We start from the raw sequence: 13,584 nt of genomic DNA on the forward strand, positions 1-13,584 counted from the left end.
AGAGGGGGAGAGAGAACGTAAAGCAGGCTCCACACTCAGCACAGAGCCTGACGTGGGGTTCAATCCCACCACCTGAGCCAAAACCAAGAGTCAGACACTCAACTGACCGAGCCACTCAGGCGCCCCATCCCAGATTTTTAAATAATTTTCAAGCACATGCCTTTAACAGTCACATACATAGTATTTTATCCCAGAGACATATTTTAATTGAAGGCCCTGTTATTATTGAACTTGTAGAATTACTTCCCATTTTTGTTTACCACATACAACAACACGATGAGTAGCCTCAGACAGGCATCGGTGTGTGTCCCATCTGTAAGCCTGCAGGCCACAGCCCACAGCCCACAGCCTACAGCCCACGGCCCACAGGAGTTACTTCAATGCTTGCCTGTGGAGGTCTCTTTGCTCAAACTGGTATTTTCCTTAAACGTGAGAAATGACTGTCTCAAACCCCGTAAGTCTGTAACAAATTGTGGGAAGCACTGCTAGCCTGCTCTCACTGACAGGCGAGTGAGCAATCCAGGGAAACCACAGCAGGATTAAAGAAACAACATAGGCTCCGTGACAAAAGGGAGCTCGCTTCTTAAGTGCAAGAAACTTACAAGACACGCAAGCAAAAAGCAAATCTCCAAATAAAGAGCATTACCAGAAAGACAGACTCACAGTTAATGATAAAATCCTGAAAGCTCTTATTTCACGGTCGCAAACAAGATAATAGTACTGGTCCCTGGACACTGTTCTGGAAGCCCTACCAGCACGAGGAGCCGAAATGAATGAATGGGGAAGGGGAGACAACTGCCATTTCTGGACAATATGCTCATCTGTGCAGAAAACCCACAAGAATATGTATATAAATTAGAGGAACTTACTACCCAAAGCAATCTACATATTCAATGCAATTCCTATCAAAATAACACCAGCATTCTTCACAAAGCTAGAACAAGCAATCCTAAAATTTGTATGGAACCAGAAAAGACCCTGAATAGCTAAAACAATCTTGAAAAAGAAAACCGAAGCTGGAGGCATCACAATCCTGGACTTCAAGATGTATTACAAAGCTGTAATCCTCAAGACAGTATGGCACGGGCACAAAAAAACAGTCACTGGGATCAATGGAACAGAACAGAGACCCCAGAAATGGACCCATAAACGTACGGCCAACTGATCTTTGACAAAGCAGGAAAGAATATCCAACGGAATAAGGACAGTCTCTTCAGCAAGTGGTGCTGGGAAAACTGGACAGCGACACGCAGAAGAATGAACCTGGACCACTTTCTTACACCAGACACAAAAAGAAACTCAAAATGGATGAAAGACCTAAACGTAAGACAGGAAGCCATCAAAATCCTGGAGGAGAAAACAGGCAAAAACCTCTTTGACCTTGTCCATGGCAACTTCTTAACTCAACACGTCTCTGGAGGCAAGGGAAACGAGCAAATATGAACTACTGGGACCTCATCGGAATAAAAAGCTTCTGCACAGAGAAGGAAACAATCAGCAAAGCTAAAAGGCAACTGATGGAATGGGAGAAGATGTTTGCAAATGACGTATCAGATAAAGGGTTAGTATCCAAAATCTATAAAGAACTTATCAAACTCAACACCCCAAAACCAAATAATCCAGTGAAGAAATGGGCAAAAGACATTAACAGACATTCTCTAAAGAAGATATCCAGATGGCGAACAGACACATGAAAACTTGCTCAACATCACTCATCATCAGGGAAATACAAATCAAAACCACAATGAGATACCACCTTGCACCTGTCAGAATAGCGAACGCTAACAACTCAGGCAACAACAGATGTTGGTGAGGATGCGGAGAGAGAGGATCTCTTTTGCACTGCTGGTGGGATTGCAAACTGGTGCAGCCAGTCTGGAAAACAGTATGGAGGTTCCTCAAAAAACTAAAAATAGAACTACCCTATGACCCAGCAATTGCACTACTAGGCATTTATCCACGGGATACAGGTGTGCTGTTTCAAAGGGGCACACGCACCCCAATGTTTATAGCAGCGCTACTGACAACAGCCAAAGTATGGAAACAGCCCAAATGTCCATCGATGGATGAATGGATAAAGATGTGGAATATATATACAATGGAGTATTACACAGCGATCAAAAATCTTGCCATTTGCAACTACATGGATGGAACTGGAGGGTATCATGCTAAGTAAAATTAGTCAGAGAAAGACAAATATCATATGACCTCACTCATATGAGGAGTTTAAGATACAAAACAGATGAACATTAAGGGAAGGGAAGCAAAAGTAATATAAAAACAGGGAGGGGACAAAACATAAGAGACTCTTAAGTATAGAGAACAGAGGGTTGCTGGAGGGGTTGTGGGTGGGGGGATGGGCTAAATGGGTAAGGGGCATTAAGAAATCTACTCCTGAAATCATTGTTGCACCATATGCTAACTAACTTGGATGTAAATTAAACAATCAATAAATAAAAAATAAAATAAAATAAATTCAAGGAACTAATAACACAGCAAAGCTGCCAAACACACATTTACCAATTTCAAACAGTTTGAAAACCTAATTTTTTTTTTGGCCCAAATATAGGCTAATGTAATGCTAAAAAATGTAATTTTTAAAAAAACACAGGGGCACCTTGGGCGGCTCAGTCGATTAAGCGTCCGACTTCGGCTCAGGTCATGATGTTGCGGACTGTGAGTTCAAGCCCCACGTCAGGCTCTGTGCTAACAGCTCAGAGCCTGGAGCCTGCTTCTGATTCTGTGCCTCCCTCTCTCTCTGCCCCTCCCCCATTCATGCTCTGTCTCTGTCTCAAAAATAAATAAACATTAAAAAAAAAAAGTTAAGAAAAAAAAAGGTAAAAAGACACAGTGTAGGGGGAGGTGCCTGGGTGGCTCAGTAGGTTAAGCGTCCAACTTCGGCTCAGGTCATGTTCTCACGGTTCATGGGTTCAAGCCCGCATTGGGCTCTGTGCTGACAGCTCGGAGCCTGGTGCCTGCTTGGGATTCTGTGTCTCCCTCTCCCTCTGCTCCTCCCCAACTCCCAAACACGCGCGCGCGCGCTCTCTCTCCCAAAAACAAAGTTAAAAAAAAAAGTATTGGTTGGCCAACTTAAAAAGTAATAATCCTCATATGTATTTGATGTTTCATTTCAAAAACTTTGAAAAGAAAAACAGATGGCAGTTTGATTCATCTGAAGTGACGTTTTCATTCGTATTATGCACGTGAGGGCTTCCTGAGCATGTGCTGGGGTGGAGCCAGGGGCCCACGCTATTGCTAAAGGAGGCAGAGAGCCTGGGTGAGGGGCCTCGGATGGGAGACACTGAGCTCGTGAAAGAAGACACCGGATTCTGTCATCACCCGCAGACCCACAGCTTTCCTACAAAGGGTCAGATGAAGTCACTGTCCAGCTGTTCAGAATGGCAGCCAGCAGGACCTTAGGTCTCAAGTGCTAAAAATGAGTCAAAATACTGGTTTTGCATTACAAAACACTGCATCACAAATGCATCTAAGGTAGGAACTTTGGGGGTGGTAGGAACTTTGGTAGGAACTTTGGGGGTGGGGGCGGGGATAACTTAACTCTCACATGGGTTCCTGGCAGGGTGTGATTTGACGAGTGAAGTACCTGCTACAGAAACAGGACCTGAGAGCCAGGTCTGTGCTGTCAAGCCTCATGGTTTTGGTTTTTATTAAACACCATGGGGGAGAGGTGGAGAAGCCCTAAACAAGGGACTAGGAACCACCCCCCTGGAAGACCAATGGGAGCACCCCTCCCCATTAGCTCCATTACTGCCCCAGACCTGAGAGGCGTCCGAGCGAACCGTCACAGGAAAGCCTTACTCTCCCTCAACGGCACCAGTCTGGAAGGAGCAGGGGCGGCAAGAGCCACGGTCCTTCACTCGCAGGCATTTCCAGACACGTGGCCAACAAGGAAAGCATGCCTGTCCCCTACAACACACACCCTGCCGGTTGCCCAGCATGTCCAGCCGGGACCCCAGGTTTCTAGCCAGAACCCCGTGTATCTGGCCAGGACCCCATTTGTCCAGCCAGGACCCCAGAGTGCCGCCCCTGCAGTGGCAGCAGCCGTGTGGACTCAGGAGCAGAAAGAACGGAGCCAGGAGGTGCCGGGAGCCAGAGCACGGGCGAGTCGTCTGCCCCTCTGCCCTGTCCCTTCCCCATGCCCAGGAGCGCTCCCACCGTGACCCAGTAACACGGACACACACGCACAGATGAAGCAATCCAGGGGGTGTTCAGCCTCTATTTCCTTCTGGTTGGCGAGGAAGTAAATTCTTTGTTACAAGTGGGGTTGTTTCCACTTTCAAAAGTCCCTCTCCAGGTCAAGGCCCCGCCGCCCGCACCAGGCTGCCTGGTGTGCTGATAAGACAGACTGAGGACCACACCCCACAGACACAGCTGGACCTAAAGACGTTATGGGAAGCGGTGAAGGACACATCACAACAGATCCCGTGTGTGCGATTCCATCAAGCAAACCCACACAGGAAGCAAAGGAACGACTACCAGGAGTCTCAGGACGGGAGGCTCGGGCTCTGTGGGTTTCTGTCTAGGGGACAAAGGTTCTAAATTAGGTGGTGGTGCTGGCCCCACGACCCTGTGAATATGCTACACACCAGCCAACCGTGCGCTTTCAATGGGTGGATCGGTGATTGTACTACATGTGAATTTCATCTGTCAAAAATGGTTTAAAAATTTAGACTTGAAGGGCACCTGGGTGGCTCAGTCAGTTGAGCGTCCGACTTCGGCTCAGGTCAGGATCTCGCAGCCTGTGAGTTCAAGTCCCGCGTCGGGCTCTGTGCTGACAGCTGAGAGCCTGGAACCTGCTTCGGATTCTGTGTCTCCCTCTCTCTCTGCCCCTCCCCTGCTCATGCTCGCTCTCGCTCTCTCCCTCTCAAAAGTAAATAAATGAACACTGAAAAATTAAAACAAAATTTAGACTTGAGGGGCGCCTGGGTGGCTCAGTAGGTTGGGCGTCCGACTTTGGCTCAGATCACGATCTGACGGTCCGTGAACTGGAGCCTCCCACCCGGCTTGCTGCTGACAGTAGGGAGCCCGCTTCAGATCCTCTGTCTCCCTCCCTCTCTGCCCCTCCCCCACTCAAGGGCACTCACCCTCTCGCTCTCTGCCTCAAAGATGAATAACCATTAAAAAAAGAATAAATCTTTGAAAACAAAAAAAAAAAAGAAAATCTCTCTCCACGTGGACACCTGCTCATTAAGAAAAGGATGTCAAAAGCGTCACAGAGCCTATAAGCACTGGAATGAGTTCCAGTTCCCCAAGTGCTGCCTCCAGGCCTCTCCCAGCAAATCACTCCAGAACACGCACTCCGGGCAGCGAAAACCTCCGGAAAGGGAATCCCCTCCAAAACTCTGTGCACAACGAGGACTCTGCACAGACAGCGAAGAGAGGGAAGCCCTTCCGCCAGGCTTCACGCAGGGCATCCGGCTCAGCAGGCAGCGCCCTTTATCCATTCTAGAACTCCATGTGCTAGGAGCGTCACAGGTCTCGAGTGTCCCCAGGGATAACAGGCTCCCGCGCGGGCAGCGTGCTGGCGCCCAGACTCTGCGGTCCCGGCAGGCCCCGCCCGTGCCCCTCCACCTGTGGTTGCTCGAGCCTCCCTGAGCCTCCTCTCTCCGACCAGAAAGGGGAGGGTGACAACCACAATCGGAACGAAACCTAACCCAGCGGCCGAGGTGGGGAGTAGAGGAGACGCTTGCAGCTCTCAGAAAGCCACGGCCACGGGAAGCACAGTTCTCAGGTAGGAAAGGAGAGCCCCGAATCCTGCCCCCTCTCAGATCCACGCCTTGGCACCCCGCCAGCTGCCGGGACCCAGAGACACCCACACAATGTGCCAAACGGCCCCCACGAACAGCTTGAGAACACAGACCGTTAAAGCTGCACTTGAGAAGCTGTTAGAGAGCCGTGGGCACGCGGTGGCGAGGGGACAGGGGACTGAGTGGGGGGCTGTCCTCAGGGTGTCCAGCGCACACAGAGCCAGGGGCATGCTGGGGAGGGCGCGTGGCGGTGCCACAGCTACAGACTGGACACTGGAGGCCCGGGGCGCATGCCCCCCCGACCCAGTTCAGCCCTGAGACACACGGAGGCCGCGCACCTGGAGGGCAGGTCACAGCCCCCGTGCGATCTCCCGGAACAGCCGCCTCACTTCGTCTTACTGTGCTTTACAAATGCTGTGAGATTTTAGAAACCGGGGTTTGTGGCCGCCCTGCCGTCACACAAGTCCACCGGCGCCATGGCCCACACCCTTTGTGCACTTCGTGTCTGTGTCCTGTTTGGTGCTTCTCGTTAGGACCACATTTGTCGTGGTGACCCGTGCCCAGTGATCTCTGCTGTCACGTAAACTCGTGCACGAGGGGGCGGTGGGGCCTGAGAGGACGGCCTGTGGCTCCGAAAGCTCTCCTGGGGGTGCACCGCTGTCAGACAGCGTCGCCTGCTGCAGAGGAGCCATCGGCGAGGGAACGAGCCTGCAGCAAACTTCCCGGCTGTCGTCTGGCAACAATTTGCCACAGCCACCCGGGCTTTCAGCAGCCCCCACCCTAACCGGTTGGCAGCCCCCAGGTCAAGGCAAAAAGATTACAACCTGCCGAAAGCTCAGATCATGGTTAGCGTTTTTGGGTAATAAAATATGTTTTTTTTTTTAATGTTTATTTATTTTTGAGAGACAGAGAGAGAGAGAGGGCGCACACGTGAGCAGGGGAAGTGCAGGGGGGGGACGACAGAGGATCCCAACGGGCTCTGCGATGACAGCAGTGAGCCCGACGTGGGGCTCCGACTCACACACTGTGAGTTCATGACCTGAGCCAAAGTCAGATGTTCAGCCAACCGGGCCACCCAGATGCCCCAATGAAGTATTTTTCAATTAAAGTTTTAAAAGACGCTGTTTTTGGGGCGCCTGGGTGGCTCAGTCGGTTAAGCGGCCGACTTCGGCTCAGGTCATGATCTCACGGTCCGTGAGTTCGAGCCCCGCATCGGGCTCTGTGCTGACCGCTCAGAGCCTGGAGCCTGTTTCAGAGTCTGTGTCTCCCTCTCTCTGACCCTCCCCCATTCATGCTCTGTCTCTCTCTGTCTCAAAAATAAATAAACGTTAAAAAAAAAATTTAAAAATAAATAAATAAATAAAAGACGCTGTTTTTTAGACACGACAGCGCGGCACGCTGAACAGACTGCAGTGTACCCAGAACTTCAGCACGCGCTGGGAAACCAAAACACGCGTTTGACTCGTGTCACGGCACCATCTGCTTGACTGCGGTGGCCTGGCACTGAACGTGCAAGACCTCCGAAGAGGGCTGCTCTGAGGGCAGGAGGGGCCTGGAGGCCGCACAGCAGGGCAGTGAACACGCGGACGCAGTGATGAGGGCCACAAGGCTCCCCCACTCCCGAGAGCATGAAGGGCGGGGATTTCAGCTCACTGGCAGCGGGCCGGGGCCGCACACAGAGAACCTGGCGGAGACGGGCTTTGCACAGGGCTGGGGCGACCACGTTTGAGACCCGGGGGTTTCAAACACACAGCCATTCTCCCAGTCAAGATAATACAAGTTTTGAAGCGTGTGGGGTGGAGTCTCCACGTGTTTACACTGCACGATGCAGCAACCAAGCTGAAACCTGTTTCAGGAGGAGATTGAATCTCCCAGTCATTCGGGGCCGAGGGGACAAACACCCGAAGCAGGTGTCATCTTACAGAGCAGGAACTCTGGACTGCACTCCATGAAAAGGCAAGAACCCGCAGCGGACAGTCTTCCATAAATGTCAGTCAGACCTGACCCCTAAGTACCGCTCTGGTGTATCTGGGTGCTGCATCGTGGCCCCGCTGGACAGAGGGGGGGTCGTCTCCAGGGAAAAACGTCCTCCGGGGTCTTTGGCTTTTTCATATGCGATGACCAGCACACGGCGGAAACTTACCAAACGTGTGAAAAGACAGACGTTACACCAAAAAAAGACAACAGCTGCAAACCCACAGATGATACAAATGTTGGACACGAGGATCTTAAGACGCCATGATCACAACCCATAATTCGGGGGAAAAAAAAAAATCAACCAATCAAAACTGATCCAGAAGTGACAGACAGATTTAACAGATCGGGACATCAAAATACTCATTATAACTGCATCCCACGCGTGCAGGCAGGTGGAAGAATGGGAAACACAACACACACACACACCAGAGGAAACCACAGCGATCACGCCCGGGACAGACGGTTTGCTAGATGGGAGCGGCAGCAGACCAGACGTCACACAAGCCAGGACGAACAGGCCGCAAGAAACGGCAACGCAGACTCCTCAAAATGAGGCACAGAAAGAAAACAGACTGGAATACGACAAATGGGGCATCAGTAAGCTGTGGGACTTCAAGCAGCCAAATACACGTGTGACTGGAGTCCCTGAGCGATCAAAAACAAACAACAACAACAAAATCCCAAACCAAAAAAGAAAAAGGTACTGAACGGCTGGCATGTGCAGAATTCTACAGAATTCTAGAAATGGTTCTGGGATACTTCCCAGCCTCCTCCCCAGGACCGTGAATGGGAGGAGGACGCACACCCGTGCGTCTGTCCCCTCACGTGGCAAAGGGATTTTGCAGGTGTGATGAAGGTTACTAATCAACTGACCTTAAAATCGGGAGATGACCTTGGACTAGACGGGCAGGCCGGGAGGGTACACTCCTGCGGGCCTCCAGGGAAGAGCAGCGGACGGCCCTGCCGTGACCTGCCGCCGGGCCGGGGCCGGGACACTCGGTGCTGCCGACGCCTCACGCCACGGAGAACATCAGAGCCCCAACCGACCCTGCCGTGGCCCGGACAGACCCTAGACCCCTGAGCACCGGACTACGAGGCAACGCCTGAGCCGGGTCCCATGGCCGCCACGTCCGCAAACACCTGTTACGGCAGCAATGTAAAACAAACACGATGGCCAAAAATTGACACAACTCGCAGACCCGAGAAGCTCAACCACCGCCAAATGCAGGACACGAGGAAGACTACCCGAGTCAAAGTCAAGCTGCTAAAAACCAGCGATAAGACAAGAACGGAAAGGCAGTCAGCAGGAAAGTCACACTGTGAATGGAGGAGCCCACGAGGGGCACAGGGGCTTCCTGCGAGAAACACCCCGAGGCAGGGGACGGTGGAGCTGACCGTCAACCCAGAATTCTTTCTACCGTGAAGACACCCAAGTGAAGACAGTGCCCTCAGACGCGGCAAGGCCGCCCTGCACCGAGAGACATGACTCAAGGAGCCCTCCAGGCGGCAGGATGGGGCAGACGGGACCCAAGTCCACCCAACGGGACCCAAGAACGAGTGCCGAGTAGAGGAGGAAAATGGGGTCTCCAGCTTCCCATAGGGAAGCACCTGACTCCTACACGTTCAACAGGACATTTCTCAATAAAAACAGCTTTTATAGCTTTCACAAGGAAAAGGATTTCTAAACAGACAATCCTTTGTCCAACTCGTTAACTCAAATGCCGGCGCCCCGAGGAGGGCCTAATTACTGAGCACACAGCTCCACTCTGGACTCCTGGTGATGTATCCCGTCGTCTTGTCTTGAGAAACAGAAATGGTCTCTGTGCTGCAGGGCTTTGATTTGGCGGCAGAGGACCCAGCCCCATGAATGTTACGTCTCCTTTCGGTTAGAAGCCCGAGCAGCTGAATACCAAGCCCTGAAGCCCTGAAGACGGGCGCTGTTACCCACAAGGTGGGTCCTAAACAAGCTCAGAGGAGAAGCAGCTGAGGGGACCGCGGAGTCCAACACGGGTCCGCGCCCACGCCACGCTGCACGATTCCTTGAGTACCGTGGTGTTTTTACCTTATAAAACACGTCAGGCACATACTGCTCGCTGCTGGACTCCTTGGCGTAGCCGAGCTCAGGGGCGTCTTTGCACGGCAGCAGACACTCGTCACGGACCAGCGCCATGCACTGATTGGACACCTGGTACCCTTCAAAGTGGACCTGGTTGTCGGGACCACCTGCAAGAGAGAGTCCTTCGATGAGCATCCACGAGGGAGATTCGAACCCAGTCCGTATCTGTCACTCTTCACTCCGGACCAACAGAACAAATCAACTCCAAAGAGTCTGTCTCGGGTAAGAATTCAAAAACGTGTCGCCGCAACTTTACGAGTGGCTGGAGCGCACGGCAGTGGACACAGGGCACGAAGACGCCGCGCAGCTGTTCAAGCGGTTCCCACCAAGGACACATTCTCTCAGAATCAGAAAACAGGACTGGTAAATGTTCTCCGATCCTGGGGTGCCTAGGTGTCTGACCGGCTCAGGTCATGATCTCACGGCTTGTGAGTTTGAGCCCCACATCAGGCTCTGTACTGACGGCTCAGAGCCTGGAGCCCACTTCAGATTCTGTCTCTCTCTCTTTCTCTCTCTCTCTCTCTCTGCCCCTCCCCCACTCACGCTCGGTCTCTCTCTCCTTCAAAAATAAACAAACATTAAAAAAAAAAAAAAAAATCCTCCAATCCCACCCAGACTATGTGTGCTGTCACCCAGCACCGGCGCTCTTAGCTGTCAGGAACACCAGAGCCCTGCCTCCAGCACGCTTGCGTTCTTGAGTGAGCGGAGGGGGATGGAGACGGACGGGACAAGCAGTGAAGATAACACAGCGTCTGTACCGTGGTCTCTACCCTACAGACGCCCGCATGGCCACGCACTGTCCTCTAGCGCCACACTCGGGAGGCGAGGACGCTGCCACAGAGCCAGGGCCAGCACGTAGGGGGGCCTCAGCCCGGGCCGCTGGCTTCACTGTGCCGTGTGCGGCCCTGCGTGCCTCTCCCCACTCTTCTCTCCATCATCGCTTCATAAAACCTCCAACAAGTCTTAAAATTAGGGACAAGGATAGTGCAAAAGCCACTGAGAGGGAACCATCCAGCGAAGTGGAACCGAGCAGCAACCTGGCTGAGAGGAGACCCTGGAGAGAAGGACGGGCACCATGTCAAAGGCGGGCCCCGAGCCTCTGGTCGAGGGAAGACCAGGCCGTGGACTCGGCTGACTTCCACTGCCACAAATACACGCGCCTCCATAATCGGGTGACGTTCTGACAACTCTAAAGTCCATTATCGTTGGCAGCTTTGGCAAATTTAAAAAAAACAAAAAATTCTCGGTATCTCTCCTTTAGTCTTTCTGACAAAAACAAAGTTAAGTTCCTCATCGGGGAACAGAAATGTTTTTCCATCTGGCTTTCAAACATTTATCAGAAACCAGACCTGATGACCAAACGATCAGAAAGTGTGAAGGACAGGGGCAGAACCAGCCTGGAGAGGACAAGCCGGGGGCCTGCCGTGTTCCACTTTGCACACCAGAGGACGGCAGCAGCTGGCTTCCCAAAGCAGAGCTGAACGGGCTCCAGGGGCCCACCGGCAAGCAAGCCTAGCATCTCTCCGGCCCTGACGCACATCCTGCGGAGAGCTGGCCACGACCGCTCACTGAGGTCGAGGCGGCAGATGCAAAGCCCTTCATCACCCTCCGGTGCGCTCAGGGTCAGGCACACCACCCTCGCACCAAAGAGGAGCACGCTGGCTTAGAAGGAGCAGAGGGGGAGGTGGGGAAGGAGCGTGGTGAGGCCGCCCTCAGTGCGTGCCTCTGGCTATCATTTTACTTCGGGCGTTGTAAACCCACCCTGGCTTTTGGATGGATCATTAAAATAGGATGGGTTGTTGGAAAAAAAACCTGGCCTTTGAGGACCAGCGAAAAACAGAAAACAGGATTTGTAAAATGGAAGGCTATTTAAAACAAAGCAGTATTCATCCACATGGACAGCCTCCAAAGGTACATTCGATGAGAAGACACGCTCGTTTCCACGCGGAGGAGTGAGATGCCAAGCTCTGGCGGGTCTCTCTAGGCTCGCGGGAGGCCTGATCCCGGCTGAGCTGAGGGGACTGTGGGACGAGCTCTCTCACTCCCCTCCCTAGTCAACCTGCCAAGGGAACCCGCAGGCAGGAGGAAAGGGCCCGTGGCGGAAGAACTCTGTGCCTGGGCCTTGGCCTCGGGAAGGGACTCTCACAGCCCCCAGGTGTGGGCGGCCAGCCCTCCAAGACACACAGAAGCTAGCATTAGAGCAGAGAGCTTCAACTCGGGCTCAACGAAGCCTTCTCCTTCCAGCAGACCCTTCGTGTTCACAGGAGCAAACCCCACACGTGATCGTTACTCCCTTCCTCCAAACGTCTGGAGCTACAGTTGTTCTTGGCGGGGAGGGGCGAGGGGGAGCTCAGAGCTTCAGCAGCAGCTCGAGGGGCGGCTGCGGGCACGGAGCCTGCAGAGGCACCATAAAGCCGGGATTCAGCAGACAGTCTCCTGGGAGACGGCCGCAGACACACAGGCCCGCTCCTTCCCATCCCACCGGGGCCTCGGGCGTGCAGCGTGGGGAGTGCAGCCCTAACAGCTCCACGGGGCAGCGACACGCCCCCGGTGAGGAACCACTGATGCAGGGGGACGGCGCGCTTTATTTTCATTGGGAGCGGGACGAGGTGCGATGCTTCAGATGGCCCCCCCCCCCCCCCCCGCCCCCGACCCTGCCCCAGCTCCCCTGCTCGTCGTCCAGTCTGAGCTGCTCTCCTCCTGCTCGGCACCCACCGTGACAGCCCGTGGCCAAGCTGCCTTCCTGGAAGGACCCTACGCTGGGGAACCGTTTACTGTAACCCCACTCGACGCTCTCATCCACTCCCTTAAGTACCTGGCCAAAAACAGGTTAGGAAAATAAATCCAACTCAACTAATTCACACTAGCATGTGAAAGCTGCTGCCATTGCCTCTCACTCGTCAAAAGGACATTCATTTCAAAGAAGTGACTACCAATCCCAATGGACCTCAAGCTGATGCATCTTAAAATCTCAGGCAGTGTTTTTCATCACGGTTCCCGTGACGGCGTAGCAGCCTCAACTTGGATTAGCAGGGGATCTAGTTGCTTACGGGCTCGGGCTATTTGCACACTGGTGTGACCTGAGGGTGCTTCTTCCTACAAGACTAGGGGAAGGATGGCCACCGTGAACAAACTGTGAGAGCAGAAACCAGGTCTTCACGGGGTCCGGGTTAGACTGGACCAAAGTGACCAAACAGATCACGTCTGCAGGAGTTGGTTCTCAAGTTTAAAGTTCCTACTCGTTTTAAACTGCACGGTCCTATGGCTGGCTCTTCCTACGACAGCGTCCGTCAAGGATGTTATGGGAGATGTGGCGGCACTTTTTTATGGGGCCCCGATTTTTCTGGTCACTGTCTACTCGTGACGCACATAACACGGAATAGGACATATATAACCTCTCACACACACACACACGTGCACGGAAATGGTATCTTGAGTGACTCCTATTCACGACGTCAAAAATAAGTAACAAACAGTAAGTCTTCTCCTGCACGGCCAGAGTCATTCTTGGTTCCCGGAAGGGGCAAAGGCAGCCCCGAGCAGAGACCCAGAACCAAGTGAACCTGACCTTGGAACGGGAGCAGATGAGGGAAGAGCCACGCGGAGGCCCCAGTTTCAGTGGCTCTACGGGCGATGCAGGTCAGTTCTAGATTTCTACCACAAAACAAAAAGAGGAATCTGCATCTCACAGGCACAGTAGTAACTAAGTTGAGAATGAAAAGC

At 52.8% G+C, this 13,584-nt stretch overlaps 1 protein-coding gene and 1 long non-coding RNA gene across 3 annotated transcripts in view; both read right to left on the reverse strand.

The window, feature by feature from the left end:
- NPLOC4 (NPL4 homolog, ubiquitin recognition factor) overlaps positions 1 to 13,584 on the reverse strand; it is a 60,681-nt gene that overhangs the window by 17,544 nt on the left and 29,553 nt on the right. For both annotated transcript variants that reach the window (XM_027052535.2, XM_053212767.1), the window contains exon 12: positions 9,808 to 9,968. In XM_027052535.2, coding sequence (XP_026908336.2) covers positions 9,808 to 9,968 — 161 coding nt within the window. The remainder of the gene's footprint in view (positions 1 to 9,807; positions 9,969 to 13,584) is intronic.
- LOC128313545 (uncharacterized) lies at positions 6,673 to 9,801 on the reverse strand. The gene is made up of 2 exons (XR_008294426.1): positions 7,153 to 9,801; positions 6,673 to 6,904 (listed from the first exon to the last, which is right to left on the reverse strand). It is a non-coding gene; the product is annotated as an uncharacterized LOC128313545 (long non-coding RNA).

This window comes from Acinonyx jubatus, chromosome E1 (assembly GCF_027475565.1).
Source record: "Acinonyx jubatus isolate Ajub_Pintada_27869175 chromosome E1, VMU_Ajub_asm_v1.0, whole genome shotgun sequence".
NCBI lineage: Eukaryota > Metazoa > Chordata > Mammalia > Carnivora > Felidae > Acinonyx > Acinonyx jubatus.